The sequence below is a fragment of the Sus scrofa genome, chromosome 13 (assembly GCF_000003025.6).
Source record: "Sus scrofa isolate TJ Tabasco breed Duroc chromosome 13, Sscrofa11.1, whole genome shotgun sequence".
Classification (NCBI taxonomy): Eukaryota; Metazoa; Chordata; class Mammalia; order Artiodactyla; family Suidae; genus Sus; species Sus scrofa.
The window spans coordinates 135,516,619-135,535,784 of record NC_010455.5 but is presented as its reverse complement, the minus strand read 5'-3'; the positions used below and the strand labels follow the sequence as shown (position 1 = coordinate 135,535,784).

Sequence of the window (19,166 nt, the reverse complement as noted above, 5' to 3'; positions counted from 1 at the left end):
CAAGGAGGCCTGGTATCTCTGGGTGATGTCCTTGCAAAGCAGGCAGGCTTGAAATGTCAGCCTTTCCTCTTTCACTTATACCAACACCTGAGTATGTTACTTCCTAAAGCAACAGAAGCATCCAGAAACACCCACCTCCCTCAGCCTGCCTTGGACTGGATGGGCCTCCTCCCTGGATGACCCGTCCTTAGTTCTGAGCAAGGCTGTCTTAAGCTAAGGTGGGTCTCTTCCTTCTTGAAGCACCAGAAGCATTCTCAGTACAGTCTGTGTAACTGATCCCTCTAAAAGAGGTACCTGTGTATCGATATGTTCTATCTGCTGTCTTCCACTAAACAAAAAAAAAAGACATCTTGTTTTCATCTTCTAAAATGGATTCAGACTGAAAGAGGATAAAGATCTCAAGGAGACATAGGTGGCATTTTATCAGTGATGATCTCAGGCAGGAGCAGAAAAACACACCATCAGACAAAGGTTCTTTTGTGGCTATTTCAGAATAGTAAGGAGGGGGCCGGGGCTGGCTGCTCTAGAGATGGGATTAAGTCCACAGAACCTCTCCATTCCAAGGACGTCAGTCAGAGGTGAGCTGGGCTTCGCATTCAGAACACACGAGCACCCCTTGAGCAGCTCAGAGGACGGTCCCAGTGAAGGGTGACTTGTCCGTGATCGTGGGGAAGAGCCCGCCCACGAGGGGAGTTCAGACTGGTGGTCCATGCAGTGACTGGGGAAAGTGCTCTGTTCATGCACGACATTGTTTTCTTGGAAACAATAGTCTGAGTTAGTCCTGTACCCTGCAGGAAGGTATAAAACCTTTGGATGATGGAATTAGTGATGCAGCCTGCCTCAATGCCTAGTTTTCTCTTTGCACACTGTCATTTCATTTCGTCCTTCCCTAGTCCCTGGGCGTTTCTATTTCATCATCTGAAAAATAGGAATTGGTACCATTTCTGAAGTTTCTCATGGTCAAACCAGAAACCACATGGTTAACTCCCCTGGTATGCTCTGCTATGTGAGTACTTTCTTAGTACTATTATTTGCCACTCGTTCAAGACGGGGCTATATTCCACCCTCTTATGGGTCTCCATCCACACAGAGCAGGGCTGTTAACACCCATCACCCTGCCTCCCATGCTCCGCCCGACCCCACGTTCTAATCTCCCATTCACCTTCGGGTCAGCACAGCCCCTAGATCAGGCCACCAGCCTCCCTCACTCCCTCCAAGTGTACCTTGTAGAGCATATAATGGCCTTTTGTCACTGCAAAGATGAGGTTGATGTTGTTCTCTGCCAGCTTCTCTCCAAGCAAGGCAAGGGATGGATAGTCCTGGGGACAAGGCAAAAGTTGAGGCTGTAACATGTCCGGTAAATGAGACTCAGCGCCTGGTTGAACGAGCACTCAGGAAGCCATCACCTGTGAAAGCATCTGCCCCTGGCAGCTGCTAACTGAGGAACTGTATAGGGGAGACCCACCAGGAAAGGACCTCTGGAATCTATCAAACTAGACTCACTCCTTCCACCCCTCTCAAACCAGGATGGAGAAATGAGAAGAGGGTTCCCACATTTGGTCCATGTTTCCATCCCTTTAGCAGGGATGGGGCAGAGTGGGGAGACCCCCCCCTAAGAACACATCCCACCATCTACCATCAGCACCTGTAATCTTTCCTCTCTTGCCTAACCTTCTGATCTCCCTGCCCAATCTTCCTTTGCTATGCCCTGTGTTGGCACTGCTGATGTCCCCTGCAAGTTCTGCTCAGTCCTGCTCATGGCGCACAAGGGAATAAGCTAACATTCGGGCTGAGGGTTGGGCTGGGGCAGGGCAGGGGGTGCAGAGCAGCAAGGAAGCTGCGAGGCAGTTTAACAATGTCCTAAAGGGTTTGAAGGGTGATGATGGGTCCAGGGGCCCTCACTGGTGAGCTTCTGCAGTCACCAAGTTGTATAGTTTGGAGGTCCTTTTTTCCAGACTCCGCTATTCTTGGATAATATGGAAGTCCTAGATACTGACCACCTCTTGAAACTAGAGAAAATGGGCTAGTCTGGCAAGAATTAGAAAGAATGTCTCTCTAGCCAGAAGTCAGGTTGAATTTGGGAAGGAAACAGGTGTAGGTTTTAGGGGGGAAAAACTGTATAGCAAATGTGGTCTATTATTATTATTACGTTTGAAATTTTGCCTTAATTCTGTTTAACTGCCTGGTCACAGTGACAGACGACTGGAACTGGAAGGCCCTTGAAGCTTCTCATCCCATGCAGGACACCTGCCACCCACCCCTGACCATGATGGAACCACTTCTGTTTTTTTTTGTTTATGATTTTTATGTTTTCCATTGTAGTTGGTTTACAGTGGTCTGTCAGTTTTCTACGGTAGGGACCCATTTCTAGAAGTCAGCAAGTTTTGTCCTCACCGGCCTTGCCCGCTAATCTCTATCCCAGGTTTGGTCTCTTCGAGAACACAGTCCTCTCCCTCCTGTAAAACCGCCTCTCCCCTTTGAGAGCTGTTCTGTAGCCCAGCGTCAACCAGCTGTATAAATCCCTGAGAAATATTCTAGAAGCCCCATAGGAGAAGATGGAATAGAAATCCAGTTCCAAGATGAATGGGAAAGGCAGTGAGTACAGGTCCAGAGGAAGGTGGCAAAGGCCAGTGGGGTGGGGTGGGGGTCTCGACCATGGGGTGGGGGGTCTCGGACCATCGGGTCGGGGGGTCTCAGACCATGGGGTGGGGGTGGGGTGGGCGCGGGAGCCGTGCGGGTGTCCCTAGCCCTCACCATCTGGTTGGAAGCGGTGTACTCGTTGGCCTCGTTCAGGTGGCACTGGCCGTCATGTGGCTGCACCAGGCCCCCCAGTTTTCCGTCCAGTGCGATGTGGGGCACATCGTCCGTTGTGAACACCAGCAAGTGCAGTGCGTCCTTCCGCCAACCAATCTTCTCCTGAGGGACAGAGTCAGATGGGTGTGAAGCAGGCTGCCCACGCCTGCCCTGGGGCATTGGATGGGGCACCGGCCTGTCTCTAGGAGTCGCGGCCTGAACTGGAGGCCTTCCTCTGTGCGCACAGCTGGGGAGCACTCACACAGCCACAGGGGGTCCCACAGAGCTCAGGAGAGACCCAGCCTGACTGGAAGCCAGCTGCTGAGGCAAATCTCCACCGGGGGCGGGAGCCCGAACAGGCCCACGGACCTAGAACCCCTCCCTCCCGGCAACCTTCCTGCTCCGACTCTTCACCTGTGGCCACTCCTCCTGGCTGCTTCCCCCCTTTAGCCTCGCCTGTGACTCCTTCCCCAGAACAGCCTTTGACCTACCTCAACCTCCCTACAACACACTCAGCTGGCTGCCCTTGTCTAAGACGACCGGTGAGGGACCACTTCAGTGCCCACTTAGACACGAAGGACTCAGAACAGAGTGCTCAAGTGACCAACAGGCAGATCTACCTTTCGAGGGTTTGGCAGGACCCGCCATCTTTCTGGTGGATAGAAACCACTCCAACCATGAACTGAATTACTCTCGTGTTCAAGGTCAATCCGACTGGCTCTTTTCTCCCTGGCCTGCTTCAGAACATGGAATGTGTCCACTCTTTAGACAGAAGTACAGCTCAATACAGGCCGTACTGCAAAGGAAGGATTCTATTTTTCATATTTGCCGCTGGGGCCCCAACACTGCATGAAAACATTCCCAGTCATTACTCATTAGGAGCAACCAGACCTTGATAAAGGGGCAACAAAAACTGGGAGAGGGCCGCCTTCATACCAGTAGTGAAAGGGCACCCCAAAGTACGTGGGTACCAGGATGAGTATAGGACAGGTTTCAACATCGCTGAGTTATCTACACACGTGCACTTGACACTGATACAGGAGTCTGGGTTCATAGACTTCACAGGTTAAAAGCTATCACCTTACAGCAGATGAGGGGTTGAGGTATCAACCTCTCTTTCTTAGCACCACAACGATGGATAACACAGCCTCTAAGAGCCATTGCGTTTTCTCATTTGCTCCAAAAGCAGCATGGAAATAAGTCACAAAAAGAGTAATGCAATGGAGTTCCTGTCCTGGCGCAGTGGTTAACGAATCCGACTAGGAACCATGAGGTTGCGGGTTCAGTCCCTGCCCTTGCTCAGTGGGTTAACGATCTGGCGTTGCCGTGAGCTGTGGTGTAGGTTGCAGACACGGCTCGGATTCCATGTTGCTGTGGCTCTGGTGTAGGCCGGGGGCTACAGCTCCGACTGGACCCTTAGCCTGGGAATCTCCACATGCTGTGGGAGCGGCCCAAGAAATAGCAAAAAGACAAAAAAAAAAAAAAAGAGTAATGCAAGGAAGAGAAAGGGTTTGAAGAGAAGCCAGTGAGGACTGCAAGCCAGGAGGCCAGCTGTGAGCAAGGAGTTCACCTTTGGGGATCCGTTTCCCAGATGCTCAACATTCATCCAACAGGTAATTACTGACCTCCATGGAAGGCACTGAGTTAATGAGACAGTCTGTTCCAGACCTTAAAAAGCCTACAGTCCAGCTAATACGTGCTCACAAAGGTAAACACACTTTCAGTGGAAAGCCGGCGGGTGGGGATCGCAAAGCTTGCCAGGGCAGAGGAAACGAAAGCTGAGCTAAAGGTAAGGAGGCCCCTCCAAGGAAGCTTGCAGAAGAAATGTGGGAGAAGGCAAAGGAGCGGGGGTGTACTGCAGGCACTGGTCAAGGCATGAGGAGAAGCTCGGGCACGTCTTCAGAACCTGGAGGAAGAAACCTAGAAGGTCCCCTATGGCCGGGAAATTCTAAGCCGTGACAAAACTAATTTATGTGGTTAGAAGTGGAGACGAGCAGTCCCTTTGGTGGTAGGACTGGGGGTGCGTGTTGGGGGTGGGAGGGACAGGGGTAATGACCAGAAAAAGTCCCAGGGGGTGGTAATGTTCCGTTTCTTCACCTGGTAAGTCCACCTTGTGAAAATTTACCAAGATGCACTCGGACACATAGTTTTCTCTACGTATGGTATACTCTGAAAAAGGTTAGACAAAAAAAAAAAAGAAAAGAAAAAGAGGTTAAAACTTTTAAGTAAATAAAGCAATAGCTATAAGCCATTGACTGTGGAAGAGAGGGAGTGAGAGCCTTGGGAGTTAAAACATCATCAGGGAGGTGTAAACCAGCAGGGTTTTTGTGCAGGAAAAATGTGGCTACTACCCAGAAGGGCAGAGCAATGTCCTCAAACACCCTAAAGGAAAGTAGAAGACAACTCTGATAAAAACATTAAAGAAAATCAGACTCTTGGAAAACAACAGGGGATCGTGTTCATGGATTGGAAGAGTCGATGTTGGCGAGATGTCATCTCTCCCCTCATTGGCCCACAGATTTGACACAATCCCCATCAAAAGCTCAGAGGCCTTTTTTGAGAAAATGACAAGCTGATTCTAAAATTTATGCAGAAAGGCAAACAATGAAAATTCATCCATCAAACAGTTTTGAAAAACAGCAGTAAAGCTGGGGATTCATTACCTAAGGTCCAGACGTGTTTGAAAGCTATAATAAATGAGACAATGTGGTACAGACAAAAGGAGAGACCAGCAGGACCGGAGAGGGGCCAGAAATCCATCCACACACATAGGGGCATCTGACGGAAGGTACGCAATAATTAGGTATCTATGTGAGGGAAAAAAAAAAAAAAAGACACTCCACCCATAGCTCTTACTATAAACAAAAATGAATTCAAAGTGGATCACAGACCTAAAACTATGCACCGGCTCAAGGAAACAAAGGAGAAAAGCTTTGTGACTTGGTATAGGCAGAGATTTCTTAGATGATTCACAGGATAAAAATCTGATGAATTAGACTTTGTCAAAATTAAAAACATATGCTCTTTGAAAGATACCATTGAAGAAAGGAAATGACAAGGCACAGATTGGGAGAAAATGTTTGCAAAAAATAAAAATCTGATAAAAGATTTGTATCCAGAGTGTGTAAAGAATTCTCATAGGTCAGTAATGATACAAACAACTGAAATTTAAATGACAGAGACTTGAACGGAAATTTCATCAAAGAAAAGACATGGATGGAAATAAGCACATGAAAGTATCCTCAGCATCATTAGTCATTAAGGATACACACTAAATGCACAATGAGATAGCCGTCAGACAGCTATGCCAATGGCAAAACAACCAGCCCTGAAAATACCAAGTGCTGGAAAGGAAGTGGAACAATTAGAATGCTCATAAATTTCTAGTGAGAATACAAAATATTTCCGCAATGTTAGAAAACAGTTTGGCATATTCTTATCATGTTAAATATAAACTGACCATGAACTTAGCCACCCCACTCTTTGGTATTTACCCACATGAAAACATATGATCACATAAAACCACTATGCAAACAGTTTATCACAGCTACTCAAAATCACCAAAAATCAGAAACAACACAAATGTCCATCAAGTCGTGGATACATAGATTATAGTACCTCTCCACAAAGGAATACTACTTAGCAATGAAAAGGAAACAACTGCTGATACACACAGCTTGAATAAATCTCCAAAGCACTGTGTTAAGTGAAAAAAGCCTGACTTAAAAGGCAACTTACCATCTGACTCCATTCGGAAGATATCCAGGCAAAGACAAAAATACAAGAACAGAAGACAGATGGGTGGTGTTAAAGGCCGAGAAGAAAGGGAGGGATCAACAACACATGGACACTAGGAACTTTCTAGGGAGACCAAAATCACCTATACCTTACTTGTGGGGGTGGCTATAAGACTTTATGCCTAAAATTGATGAATTTTACTCTGTAAATTAACCCTCAATACATCTGACTTGAAAAAACTCTAAGTAGTATCGGAGTTCCCGTTGTGGTTCAGTGGTTAACGAATCTGACTAGGAACCACGAGGTTGCGGGTTCGATCTTTGGCCTTGCTCAGTGGGTTAAGGATTCAGCGTTGCCGTGAGCTGTGGTATAGGTCGCAGACGTGGCTCGGATCCCACATTGCTGTGCCTCTGGTGTAGGCCGGCGGCTACAGCTACAATTAGACCCCTAGCCTGGGAATCTCCATATGCCATGGGAGCGGCCCTAGAAAAGGCAAAAAGACAAACTCTAAGTAGTATCTATCTTTTGACTCAATGATTCTACTTCAGGAGACAATCTGCAAGATATTTTGAAGGACACACACACAGTACTTTTGATTTGGGGATGGTTAAGTGAACTGTGGTATCTCCTCTCAGCCATTAGAAATTATATTCACAAAAAGCATGAAACTTTGTGTAAACAGGTGTAATAGAAAGTGAAAACCAAAGAACACAGTACTCTAACTGCAGTGTGATTACAAACTGTAAGAAACCAGCATCACTTTCTATTGAGCAGAGAAGAGAGACTGATACACCATAATGTGGTTTGGGTTGAGATTATAGGTGGTATCTTTTTATTTTTCCCACTTCCCCCCAAACCATCTTTAATAAGCCATTGCTACTCTTACAAGACTAGGCTTTGAATGCTGGCTCTGTCATTTAACTTTTTCAGCTTCTCAGGGAGTGTGTAGGAACCTAGGGAAGGATGACAGTGAGCAGACAGAATGCAGAACTTAAAAGCTAGAAGATGGGCATGTGGATTTTCTGCCACCACCAATTACCGCTGAAGCTTTGACTGCATTACTTAACACCTCGAAGTGTTTTCTTTTTTAATTTTTTTTTTTTTGTCTTTTGTCTTTTTTGTTGTTGTTTTTTTTGTTGTTGTTGTTGTTGCTATTTCTTGGGCTGCTCCCACAGCATGTGGAGATTCCCAGGCTAAGGGTCCAGTCGGAGCTGTAGCTGCCAGCCTACGCCAGAGCCACAGCAACGCGGGATCCGAGCCGCGTCTGCAACCTACACCACAGCTCACAGCAACGCCGGATCGTTAACCCACTGAGCAAGGGCAGGGACCGAACCTGCAACCTCATGGTTCCTAGTCGGATTCGTTAACCACTGCGCCACGACGGGAACTCCTTTTTTAATGTTTTATTGAAGTTAGTTGATTTACAATGTTGTGATAATTTTTGCCATACAACAAAGGGATTCAGTTACACATACACACACATTCACTCTTTTTAAGATTCTTTTCCCATATAGATTATCAAAGCTTTTTCTTGTTGGTAAGACAGGAAGTGTCATACGTCTGTTTATTGATCACCTCCACTATCCCATCCCATCTCCACTGCAGCCCTTGTGGAGGAGGTCATTCATAATTGCCATCTTGTTGGTGCTCAGAGATAGTAAGTCCCTGGCCCAAGGTTACTGAAACAGGAAGGAGCAGAGAAGGCCAATTCAGATGACCTGCCTTTTACCCCCAAAGCTAAACGACCCCATCACATAGGGAGAGGGGAGGCTGTGTAACCACTGAGAAAACTCAGGAAAGTACATGGTAGGCTCTCAATTAATGATGGCCGGATCCAAGATAAATATTTGGTGAATTGGACGACTGCATTTGAAACAGAAATAGCTCCACAAATGAAGAGTGGCACAGCATAATAATAATAATTCTGTCTTCTCTGAAGTGGACTCTTGTTACGTAAGTGATGTGAACGAACTTGGCCCAGAGGTTGGGCTGCAGAGAATGACATGCTATTCATGCACCCAGGCTTCGGGGCTTGGAGATTTTATAGGCAGTGACTCCACAGGGAATTTACATTAGAAATAATTTTCCTGATGTCTATCTGGACCATGTGGAAGGCTTAAGTTCTGCATCCCACATCTGGGGCAGAGAGCCATAATGGGGAAGTCGATTTTTTTTTTTTTTAAGGTCTAATTACAAAATGGAGTTAGGCCTGGAGGCCAGATAAGAGAGCTTTGGAACAGACAAGGCTGAGTTCGGGTCTTTGCTTTTCAGGCTGAGTGCAAGTCTGCTTTTTGAGACCCTAAGTCAGTCACGTCACCTCTCTCACCCTCAGTTTCTTCATCTGTAAAATGGAGACAATCCTACTTTGCAGAGTGGATGCCAGGTTAACGAGTAGTTAGCACACAAGAGGGACTAACCAAAGGATCTATCGTTATTACTCTAAGATGAGTACAAACTTTCACCTTTCTTCTCTTTTCCTTTTACTACTTGATATGTAAGGCTTCACAGCTGTTACAGGTCACCATGAAGAACTGCACAGCGGAAAGTTTATAAGGCTTGTATTAATTAAGACCACAGGGAGAATCTACTGCACCCCTAAAAGAATGTCTAAAAATTAGAAAGACTGATGACATCAAAGGCTGACAGAGATATGGAGGGAACGGAACCAGCACACACTGCCCATAGGGATGCAAAATGATACAAGTACTTTGGAAAACAGTTTGGCGGTTTCTTAAAAAGTTAAACACCCACCATCTGACCCAGCCATCCCACTCTTTGAGGCTGACCCATGAGAAATAAAAGCATACATCCATATGAAGACTTAAACATACTTAGAGCAGTTCTATGTATAATAGGTAAAAACCACCAAATACCCATCAACGGGAGGATGGATAAACTGTGGTAGAGCCACAGCTCAATGGAGAACTATTAAAACAGGATGAACAGAGACACTCAACAGCACAGATCAATCTCAGAGCCACTGCGCTGAGGGAAATAAACCAGGCCCCCAACCAGGATATACTAGGTTTATAAGATTTTAACAAACACAAACGAATGTGCAGTAACAGAAAGCAAATTCGTGGCTGCCTGGGGTAGGGAGGTAGGAGGCACAGGAGGGAGAAGGGACCAGGGAGCACAAACACGCTTTTGGGGAGAGAAGGATGTATGTTTGTCACCTTGACTGTGGTGAATATATATCTCATGGGTCTAAGCGTCAAACTGGTCAAGCTGTACCCTTTCAATACACGTAATTCACTGTACATCAATTACACCTCAAGAGCATTCTTGTAAAAGAAGGCTCAGGAAGTCATTGAAATACAGTAAATTAATGCCCCCGCTGAAGGTCCGTACTGTGCTGGGCATACCTCAGATGCACATTCCTTTGTTTGGAGGCAGTGCCCACAGAGCAGCTGGGAGCGTGGGCTCACCAGTGTCTGGCAAATCATGGTTCCTGCCCACATCGCCCCCAGCTCGGTCTTTGTGACCTTGGACAAGGTACTTAATCTTTCCCAGTCCCAGGCTCTCAGCTGTAAAATGGAGATAATAATAGTACCGATAGAACAGGGCTTGAGAGGATTAAACATGGTGCCCCAGAGGAGCACCCAGCTCAGAAGCTGCCTGGAGTAAACAGTCAAGAACTGACAGCAACGGTCCTATTTCCACGGAGCTGAAAATCTGACTTAAATCTGTAATCCAGAAACACACAATCTTATTTTTGGATTGCAGGGTTATGAGTGATGTTTCCTTTCTGCTTATCTGCATTTTCTAACTTTTTACTTATTTATTTATTATGCTTTTTTTTGGGGGGGGGTGTACCTTCAGCATATGCCAAGTTCCCAGGCTAGGGGTCAAATAGGAGCTGCAGCTGCTGTCCTATTCCACAGCCACAACAACATGGGATCTGAGCCACATCTGCAACCCACACCATAGCGCACAGCAATGCCGGATCCTTAACCCACTGAGCGAGGCCACGGATTGAAACCTGCGTCCTCATGGATTACTAGTCGGATTTGTTTCCACTGTGCCACAACAGGAACTGCCTGCCTTTTCTAAATTTTTAGACAGAACTATTTTGAGAGAAAGAAAAAAGAAAAAAAAAAAAAAACCCAAACAAACAGACTTATTTGTTTAGCCAAATTTTCCTCCAAGAGTTTTAAAAGCCAGTCTAATCAACCACCATAGAGGTCCACCCTCAGACGAAAATGTCAGGGGTGGGCGGGACGGAAACGCGCTGGACTCGGAAGCCAGAAATCCGGCGTCTGGCCAGGACTGCTGTTCACTAGCCTTCTCTTAGTCCCCTGGCTGAACCTGCATCAAATCCACCAGAAGGTTCTGTTCCAGCCGCTCCAACTCCCAGTTACCACACGTTCAGGAGTGGCCAACAGACACAAGTAGCAGGACTCGCTTCCCCATCTATTCCAGGTGCTCAGCGTCTGGATCCACGGCCCTAGGATGCCTCATAAACAAAAGGGGCGGCCTCCTAGCCTCTCCTCTGATCTTACTGCCCCAAAGAAAGCAGAGGAAATGCAGCCCCCAAATCCTACCCTCTTTGGAAGTTTCCTTCCATCAGCCGGCTTCTCCTCCACTTCCTTGTCTTGAGCCTAAAAATGGGCTCATGACCCACTGCTGATAAATGGCCCTGTTTCTGACCCAGTGTCTCTCATCACTCATTTCTAAGACTAGCAGACTGGTTGCCTCTATTTCCTCTCCCCAGTTCCGTGTAATGCAACCTCTCCACACACCCCGTTCTCCTTCACACACATATTGACGGGTTCTCTGCCCTGGCTGCACGTGGGGGCCCTCGAGGGAGCTTTAACAATGCTGAGCTCAGTGGTTCTGACGTGACCTGCAGCCCAGCCACCGGAGTATTTAAAGCTTCCCAGGTGAGTCTACTGTACAGCCAGTGTTGAAAACCTTGTGCTGAGGTCTTGTCACCAACCCCATCTATCCACAGCCATCCTCTGGCCTCACTCTTCAGCCTCTGCTGCCAACGAGGGCCTCCCTCCAGCCTCTTGGCCTTGGTTCCCTGGACACCTCATCATCCAAGCCCCTCTTCCCTCCGGCTGCTCGTGGAATCCACCTCCTCTCCCACATTGGATGAGGTCAAAGGTAACATCCTCCTCTGAGGACATGTATCTATAAGTCCATGCATCTGCGTAGACAGCTCACAACCTCCCCACTGGATCTCTCTCCTGAGCTTCAGTCTCAGGTCTGGACCAAAAGCCAGACGTGCCTGCTGTCACCGGGAACTCGACTTCTCCCAAACTGAAGTACCATCTTCCCGGCCGGACTTTCCCATTCTGACAAAGGGACCATCAAATGCCTTGTCTAGAAACTTTGGAGTGACCTTTTTCGTCTTACTTCCCTGGTCCTCTGACAGTCCCGAACTATGGAGCCTCTCTTACGGCCGGTTCATTCCCAGAACCTGCATTGAAACAGAGCCGCTGGACAACGCTGCACCCTTTACCCTCCCCTTTCCAAGCCACTCTGAGCAGCAGGCAAAGCCCAAGCGTCAGCCCTCTCCTGACCACTGACGGGCACTCTGCCACCCAGGGTGCTGTGCTCTGTGATCTACATTTACTCCAGCTGTTCCAGGCCGGCCGGACACGGGCACAGGAGACCACACCATGTGGAAAGCAGCCATCCACAGACGCTGGACACACTTGTCGGGGTAAAAGAGTGGTGGGGGAAGCTGTCACCAAGCCCAGCATTTCTGACTCTGTCCAGATCCCAGGAGGCCAACCCTCTGGTTTTGTGAGTGTTAGGTAAGATAGGAGAGGGACTCTGCCCTGGGTGATTCAAAACAGGCCATTTATTGTTAAAACAGGGGGCCTACAATCAAACAGAGCATCTCCCTATAACCTTTTCCCCTGCAAACAAGGCATCCTCACCAGAAATCAATCAGAGGATCCAAATGCGCAAACACAGCGCAGCGGGGGGACAGGAAATTACTGGGCAAGAGAATAGGGGTCCCCAGATACCTCCATGATACAGGGCTATAAGGAAAGACCCAGGTGTAGCCAGCACCAATCCCCACCCAGGACGGCCCATCCTCTCTAAGGGCATAAATAAAACTTGCTCTACACTGCTACCTGACTCTTGACTGCAACCTCCAAGGCAACTGGCAGGAGCGTTTTTTGCTCAGGCGACTGGCTCGGGCGATGGATCAGAACGGCTCATTAAAAGAGCCCAGGTCAGAGCTGTTACACACTGTGGTGTTGGTGTTGCTTTGAAGGGAAATTCCCTTCCACCCAGAACTGCTCCCGTCCTGAGCTGATTACTCCCGCCTGGAGAGACCGCCTGCCCCCATCCCTGTGCGGCAAGACCACTGGGTCTATTCCGACACTGCTGCAGCACCTCCCAGCTGGAACCACCTCCCGCAACATCACCTGCCTCCATCCTGGCGAGACAAAGCCCACTGGCTCTATCCTGGTGCCGCTACTGCGCTTCTCAGCCTGCATCTCCACGTCCTTGTTGTGTGTAGGCAACGACCAAGGACCAAGAGAGAGAACGCAGAGCAGATGAACATGACACGAGGACCGACCAGTTCAATCAGTGCTGGGCCAGAGGCAACTTTCTTAGGGGGGAAGCTCAGGGGAGAATTTACCAACACTCTGCTCGGTACGCAGAAGGCAGCAGAGATCTGGAGCTGACGGGAAGAGAAGAAGGGGTGTGGGGCCCAGAATAACAAGAACCCTGCACCTAGCATGTGCTCAGGGAGGAACAGGAGGTGGATATGAGAACGAGGTCAGGGCTGAGTACCAGAAACCTCCCTCACAACGCCTAGAGGTCTTCAATCACATCGCTCCCAATTCCACCAACTATTTAATATGCTTTGGAATCTAACACACAGCTTCTTTTAATCATATAAATATGGGAAGCATTAAGGGACTCACTCAAGTGAAAACATTTCATCAAATCACCTGGTGTGTGCTGAGAGCTGAGAAACCTACCGGGAATTGCAGAAAAGGGGGCAGCAGGGCCGGGGACCATCTGATACACGCTGCTGGGGGGTGGAGGAGGGGGAGAGGGGCCAGGGCGGTGAGGGGGTGTGAGGGGGCAGCCAGGGGTGGGGTGGGGGGGTGTGGATGTCAGCCTGGGGGACTTGGGACTCTGAAGTGGCAAATTCAGGGCAGCAGTCCATGAAAAGGGGAAGCGGAATGGAGATGGAAAACCAGGCGGGAAGTCTTTGAGAAAATAATTAAAAGCGGCTCCTCCCAAGAATGAAGACAGACTTGCTGTTCCCTTTACGTTCAACATCTGGTGGCGGCGGAAGGTGGGGGCAGGGGGAGAAATGAGGACTAGGGAGTAAGGATGTCACTTCTCTGGGAACAAGGGCCTCCAGCCTGGGGGGCCATTCGGTTTCTGGGGTGGGAGGGAGTCAGTCACCCGCAGGGGCTATGAGGTCTGACAGAGGAGGACGGTCATTCAAAGGACCAAGGACAGGTTTCCATCCTCCCCCGCCTGCCTCCAGATCGTCCCCTTGAACACCTAGCTGCCCCGCCCCACTTGGATTCTTACCCGCCTGGTAAGGTGGCTCCGTGGGGAAGCCACAGGGAGCCAGGAAAGCTTTTCTGGGCACCAGTTCTAAGCAAGCTGTGCTTGGGGCACAAAACAAGGTCACGGCCAAGGAGGCCCACGACAAATGCAGCTTAGAGGGTACAGCGAGACCACAGAAGACAGGCTAGAAGGGGCCATGACAGAACAAAGGTACCAGGGAGTCACCAGGTAGAAAAGCCAACTCAGCAGAAACATGCACCTGCAATTTGGAAGGAACCTCAGAGTTTGGCTCGTCCAGGCTCCATCCAGTGCAGGGACCTCTCGTCTGGAGTCCCCACTACATTGGCTTGGGGCCACTCACTGCCACATCTGGCAGCCGGCCCTGCCACTGAGCAGAGATCTCTGTTAGAAAATTCTCCCTTGCCTGGAACTCAAACCTGTGTCCCTGTGGCCCCCCACCCCCAGCTTGGCCCCTGGAACAGCCAGAAGCCTCTCCTCCGTCCTCTATAGTGATGTCTGAGGTCAGGTAACCCATGTCTTCCTCCTGGTTAACCTTGAACCACTCCTCAGAGGATGTTTCCACCCCGCGCCATCCGCTCACACCTCTCTGCTCTCTAGCTATCCATGTGAGTCTTAACCAGGCCCAGAGGCAGGTGTGGTTCCCGGGGTGCGGTCTGGCTGCCAAGAAAGGCAGGGCTGGGGCTGCACCTGCAGCCCTGCAGGCATGTCCTATGTGTGGCAGCTGAATCTTCTGAAAGGCTCCCACTGAGCTTGTGGGTCCCGAGATCCATTTCCTAGTGACTTGTTTATACACAGGGCCCTCAGCAAAGCTTGGCAAACGTGAGAAAGAGGCTCAGGGACGCCCTGGGGAGGGTGTAGGGGAGAGCCTGGAACAGTGATTCCTGGGAATCTGAGAAAGCTCAAGTCCCCGTCAGCTGCCTTAGGGGACACAGGTGGGGGGGTCCACGACAATGTGGCTGGCTCTCTCACATCGGTTTGCTTGTTCTGAGACAAAGCCCATAATATTCTCTCTGGTTGACAGTCGTCAATACAGGGAAGACCTAGAAAAGATGCTGTCTAGGGCGTGGTTTCAGTGAGGACAGAAATACTAGCCTTAAACGATGGGGTTCTCTGTTCTTGACATCTGTAAGTAAAACTGATGGTCATCCAAACACCTGGGCCCTGCAGCCAGATGTGGACACAGCCCATGGGCCCCAGTTGTCACTGGAGAGACGCCAGCCACAGGCTCCCTCACTGCTGAAGAGGACGCACCATCTGAAAAAGCGTCTCCACAGCTGTTACCTGTGAGAGCTGAACAGCAGAACCCATGATTCCAGGACGCCCTGAATTATGCATGAGAAGGCAGAAGGCATCGTTCCCTTTTCACAGATGGGGAAGTCGAGGGCAAAGACAAGCAGGCTCACTCAGAGGGCTGGGCCCCAGCAGTGCACCCACCTTGGGACAGTACCCAGGGCCTCCCGAGAAAACCCGAAGGCTGCCAGAGCCACATCACAACTCTTTCTGATAAACAGGAAACTCTCAGCACCAGAGAACAGAAGCACGTGCAGCTGTCATCCCCCCTCCCACCCCCGCCAGGACCAACTCAGTCCTGACTGTACCACTGGAAAACTGGGTCACGTGGGGAATCGAGCTGGCCCCTTAGAGGAGGACTTTGCCCTCTTTGGAAGCACATTCCTCCCTCCCTCACCTCTGCTCCTGTGTGGCCACAAGAGACAGCAGGCTCTCTCTAATGCCAAGGTTAAGAGCTCCGTCTTTGGAGCTGGGAGCAGGGATACCATTCCATCTCTGGCTCTTGTCATTTCTAGCTCTAAGACCTCTGAGAAGTTACTCAACCTTTCTAGGCTTGTTTCCTCATCAAAAGAGGACAAAGAAGCCACCTTTAAAGGATTAAGTAAAGCAAGCCTCGTGAAGTGCTTGGCATAGAGCCTGGCTCTCACAAAGCATTCAGCCAAAGGTAATCAATAACATCATCAGCATCAGAGCCTCAGGGCAAAATACGAGGAGGCAGAGAGACCAAGGTGACCGCTTGAAGGGGAAGAACACTGCAATGCAACCACTGGGTCCCAGGGGAGCAGACCTTCTAGAGAGTCTGTGCACCCGACTGGTACCTTAGATCTCTGTGCGGGCATCTGCCATCCAGTGGGAGTGCTGCTCACAGGGACAGGAGCTGTGGCGCGGTCATGTGTGCACCCATCACAGCAGCTACCGGGGCATCTCGCACACAGTAAGTGCCCAACAAATTCCTCAAAGTCATAACTAAAACACTCTATGCTGACCTTTCAGGCAAGCAGAGAGAGAGAACTGGTTTAGGGGGTAAAAAAGGAAAGGGGACCAAAGTGACCACCCGGGGGGGGCAGAACCTACAGCAGATCTGGGCTTGGGGACCAAGGAGTCTCAGTTCCAACAAGGCTGGATCCACTTTCCCCAGTCATGTGGACATTCATGCCTATTTCCGTCACTTTGTAACAATAAACATGTTCTTATTCCTAGTTTGTTTCTCCAGCTATGCAATGAAAAAATCTTTTTAAAAAAAACATCTATCTGTGGTTCAACTTAAGAAGGGCAAAAATGTCACCTTTCTTTCCTTAGGGAAAAGAAATCTCAGCCTGTGACTCAGGACGTAGACATTACTCTGGAGCCCAAGCCCCGACAACATGCGGTAGAACATGTCTGATGTAGCCGCTGTGGAGAGTCGCATCTGAACTAAAGAAAAACCTTTGCAATATATGAGGCTGAACCACATGAGGTTTCTATTTTTGTAGAAGAAACTATCGAAAGACAACCATCAAGTTTCATGAATAGACAAATGTCAATAATTTCACGCGGTTCCATCTCATGTTTACAAATAGGTTGTTCAACTTGCCTTCTAGTGGATCCGCAAGCTCAAATCAGATCCCTGAGGATGGGGGTTTTTTTGGGGGGGTTGTCCTCATCTTTAATTTTCTTCACTATACCTGCCATTGAGCACTTACTAGGCATGCAATAAATGCTCCTGAGTTGGAAAGTATTGCCAAGTAACAGTATTTCTGGTTCTTTTTTCCCCTTCTTTTCTTTTTAGGGCTGTACCTGTGGCATATGGAAATTCCTAGGCTAGGGGTCGAATCAGAGCTGCAGCTGCCGGCCTATGCCACAGCAATCTAAGGTACCAGTCAGGTGTCACAGCAATGCAAGATCCGAGCCCAGTCTGTGACCTACAGTGCAGCTCTCAGCAACGCCGGATGCTTAACCCATTGTGCAAGGCCAGGGATTGAACCTGCATATTCATGGATACTAGTCGGGCTCTTAGCCTGCTGAGCCACCATGGGAACTCCTCGTTCTGCTTTAATGGACTTGTGAAGCACATGTGAATGGCATGGAACTTGGTTTAACAGGAGGGTGGATGGAGCCAAGCAGCCAAGCAGACGTAGGGGTCTGGAGCTTCAGAAGTATAAAGGAATCAGTGAGAACAAAGCCATCTGTCTGTTCACCAAATATTCAAGGAGAACCTGCTGGGTGCAAGCAGTAAGCTCGGCGCTGGGGATATGCGGGGGTGAGAAAACAGACGTGGTTCCCTGCCTTCAGGAAGCAGCCTGTCTCAAAGGGGAGGCAGCCTTCCCTCAAGGAGTAGCTCAAGGAAAAAGAAAATGTAACTGGTATTGATATGGCCAAGGGCCTTGTGCACAGAGGCTCTGTCCTTTCCAGGAGGGTCCATCAGGAAAGACTTCCTGACCCACAGACAAGCAAGTGGAGGGCCAAACCCTAAGCAGGCAGAGATCAAATATTAAAACAAAAGGAGAAAGGCAGGGAGGGACGCACTGGCGGTGAAAATGCCGCGGGATATGTTGTCACATATCTGTCCAAGCCCATAGACTGCATACCGCCCAGGATGAACCCAGGGTCAACGACGGACTTTGCAAGAAAACGATGTGTCGACAGGGGTTCACTGATTATAACACATGTACCATTCTGGTGGGGGATGTGAATGGTGGGGGAGGCAGTACATAGGGGAGGTGGGTGTATGGAAATCTGTGTACTTTCTGTTAACTTTTACTGTGAACACAGACCTGCCCCTGAAAAATAAAGTCTAGAAGTTCCCATTGTGGCTCAGCGGTAACAAACCTGGGTAGTATCCATGAGGACGCAGGTTCGATCCCTGGCCTCGCTCAGTGGGTTAAGGATCCAGCATTGCTGTAAGCTATGGTGTAGGTTTCTGACTCGGCTTGGATCTGGCATGGCTATGGCTGTGGTGTAGACTAGCAGCTGCAGCTCTGATTCAACCCCCGGCCTGAGGGCTTCCATATGCTGCAGGTGTGGCCCTAAAAATACAAAAAAAAAAAAAAAAAAAAAAAAGAGTCTACACATTTAAGAAAGAAATGCAGGAATACAGGGGAGGAGTATTCCAAAGAGAGGCAACAGCATGTGCAAAGGGCCTCACATGAGTCAGAGCAGTGGACTCAGGGTCACGGGGGCTGGAACGCAGAGAGGAGCTGGAACGCAAAGGGCAGCTGCAGGCTGTGAAGAGCAGCGCAGGGAGAGCCCAAGAATAAACATGCCTTTGTCTCTTTTCCTCTTTGCCAAATGGACATCTAGAGCAAAAATAAGCCCACACCTTGAGAAACTGACATTCTGGCCAGGTATGGAAATGCAGCCTCGGTCACCAAAGGGGGTGTCCTAACTTCCCCAGCCTAAGTCTCCCCTCGACCCTGACCCCACCATCTCGACCAAGGGAGCCAAGGGGTGCAGATCCCTTCAAAGCAGGCAACAGCAGTTTACACTGGAGGATAAGAAGAGATGCAAACTCTCACTGGCACCCTGCAGAGCCGACAGCTGGGAGCAGGGCAGAGAGGCCTATGGCAGAGCTCATGGGCAGAACGTCCATCACTCCAAGGACCAAAACCAGTTGAGTGATTCAAAAGTACACATTAAACCACGACCACCTGCAAGACAGAAAGCCAAGGAGCACCTTTACCACCTCCAACGAAAATGCGCCTGGGCACAGGTGAGGGCCTCGCACCTGCCCGCACAGCCCCCCAGCGAAATCCAAGCTCGCACAAGGCTTCACAAAGACACTGAACCAGGGGAAAAGCAACCAGGGTGGGCTGCCTTAAGTCCCATAAACCGTGTGTGATCTGCTC

General features: G+C 49.3%; 1 protein-coding gene across 1 annotated transcript in view; it reads right to left on the bottom strand.

Moving 5' to 3' along the window:
• Window positions 1–19,166, bottom strand: part of ITGB5 (integrin subunit beta 5) — a gene marked incomplete at its 5' end in the record, with an annotated part of 119,373 nt that overhangs the window by 51,699 nt on the left and 48,508 nt on the right. The window contains 2 exon segments of the mRNA NM_001246669.1: window positions 1,224–1,319; window positions 2,755–2,916. Coding sequence (NP_001233598.1) covers window positions 1,224–1,319; window positions 2,755–2,916 — 258 coding nt within the window.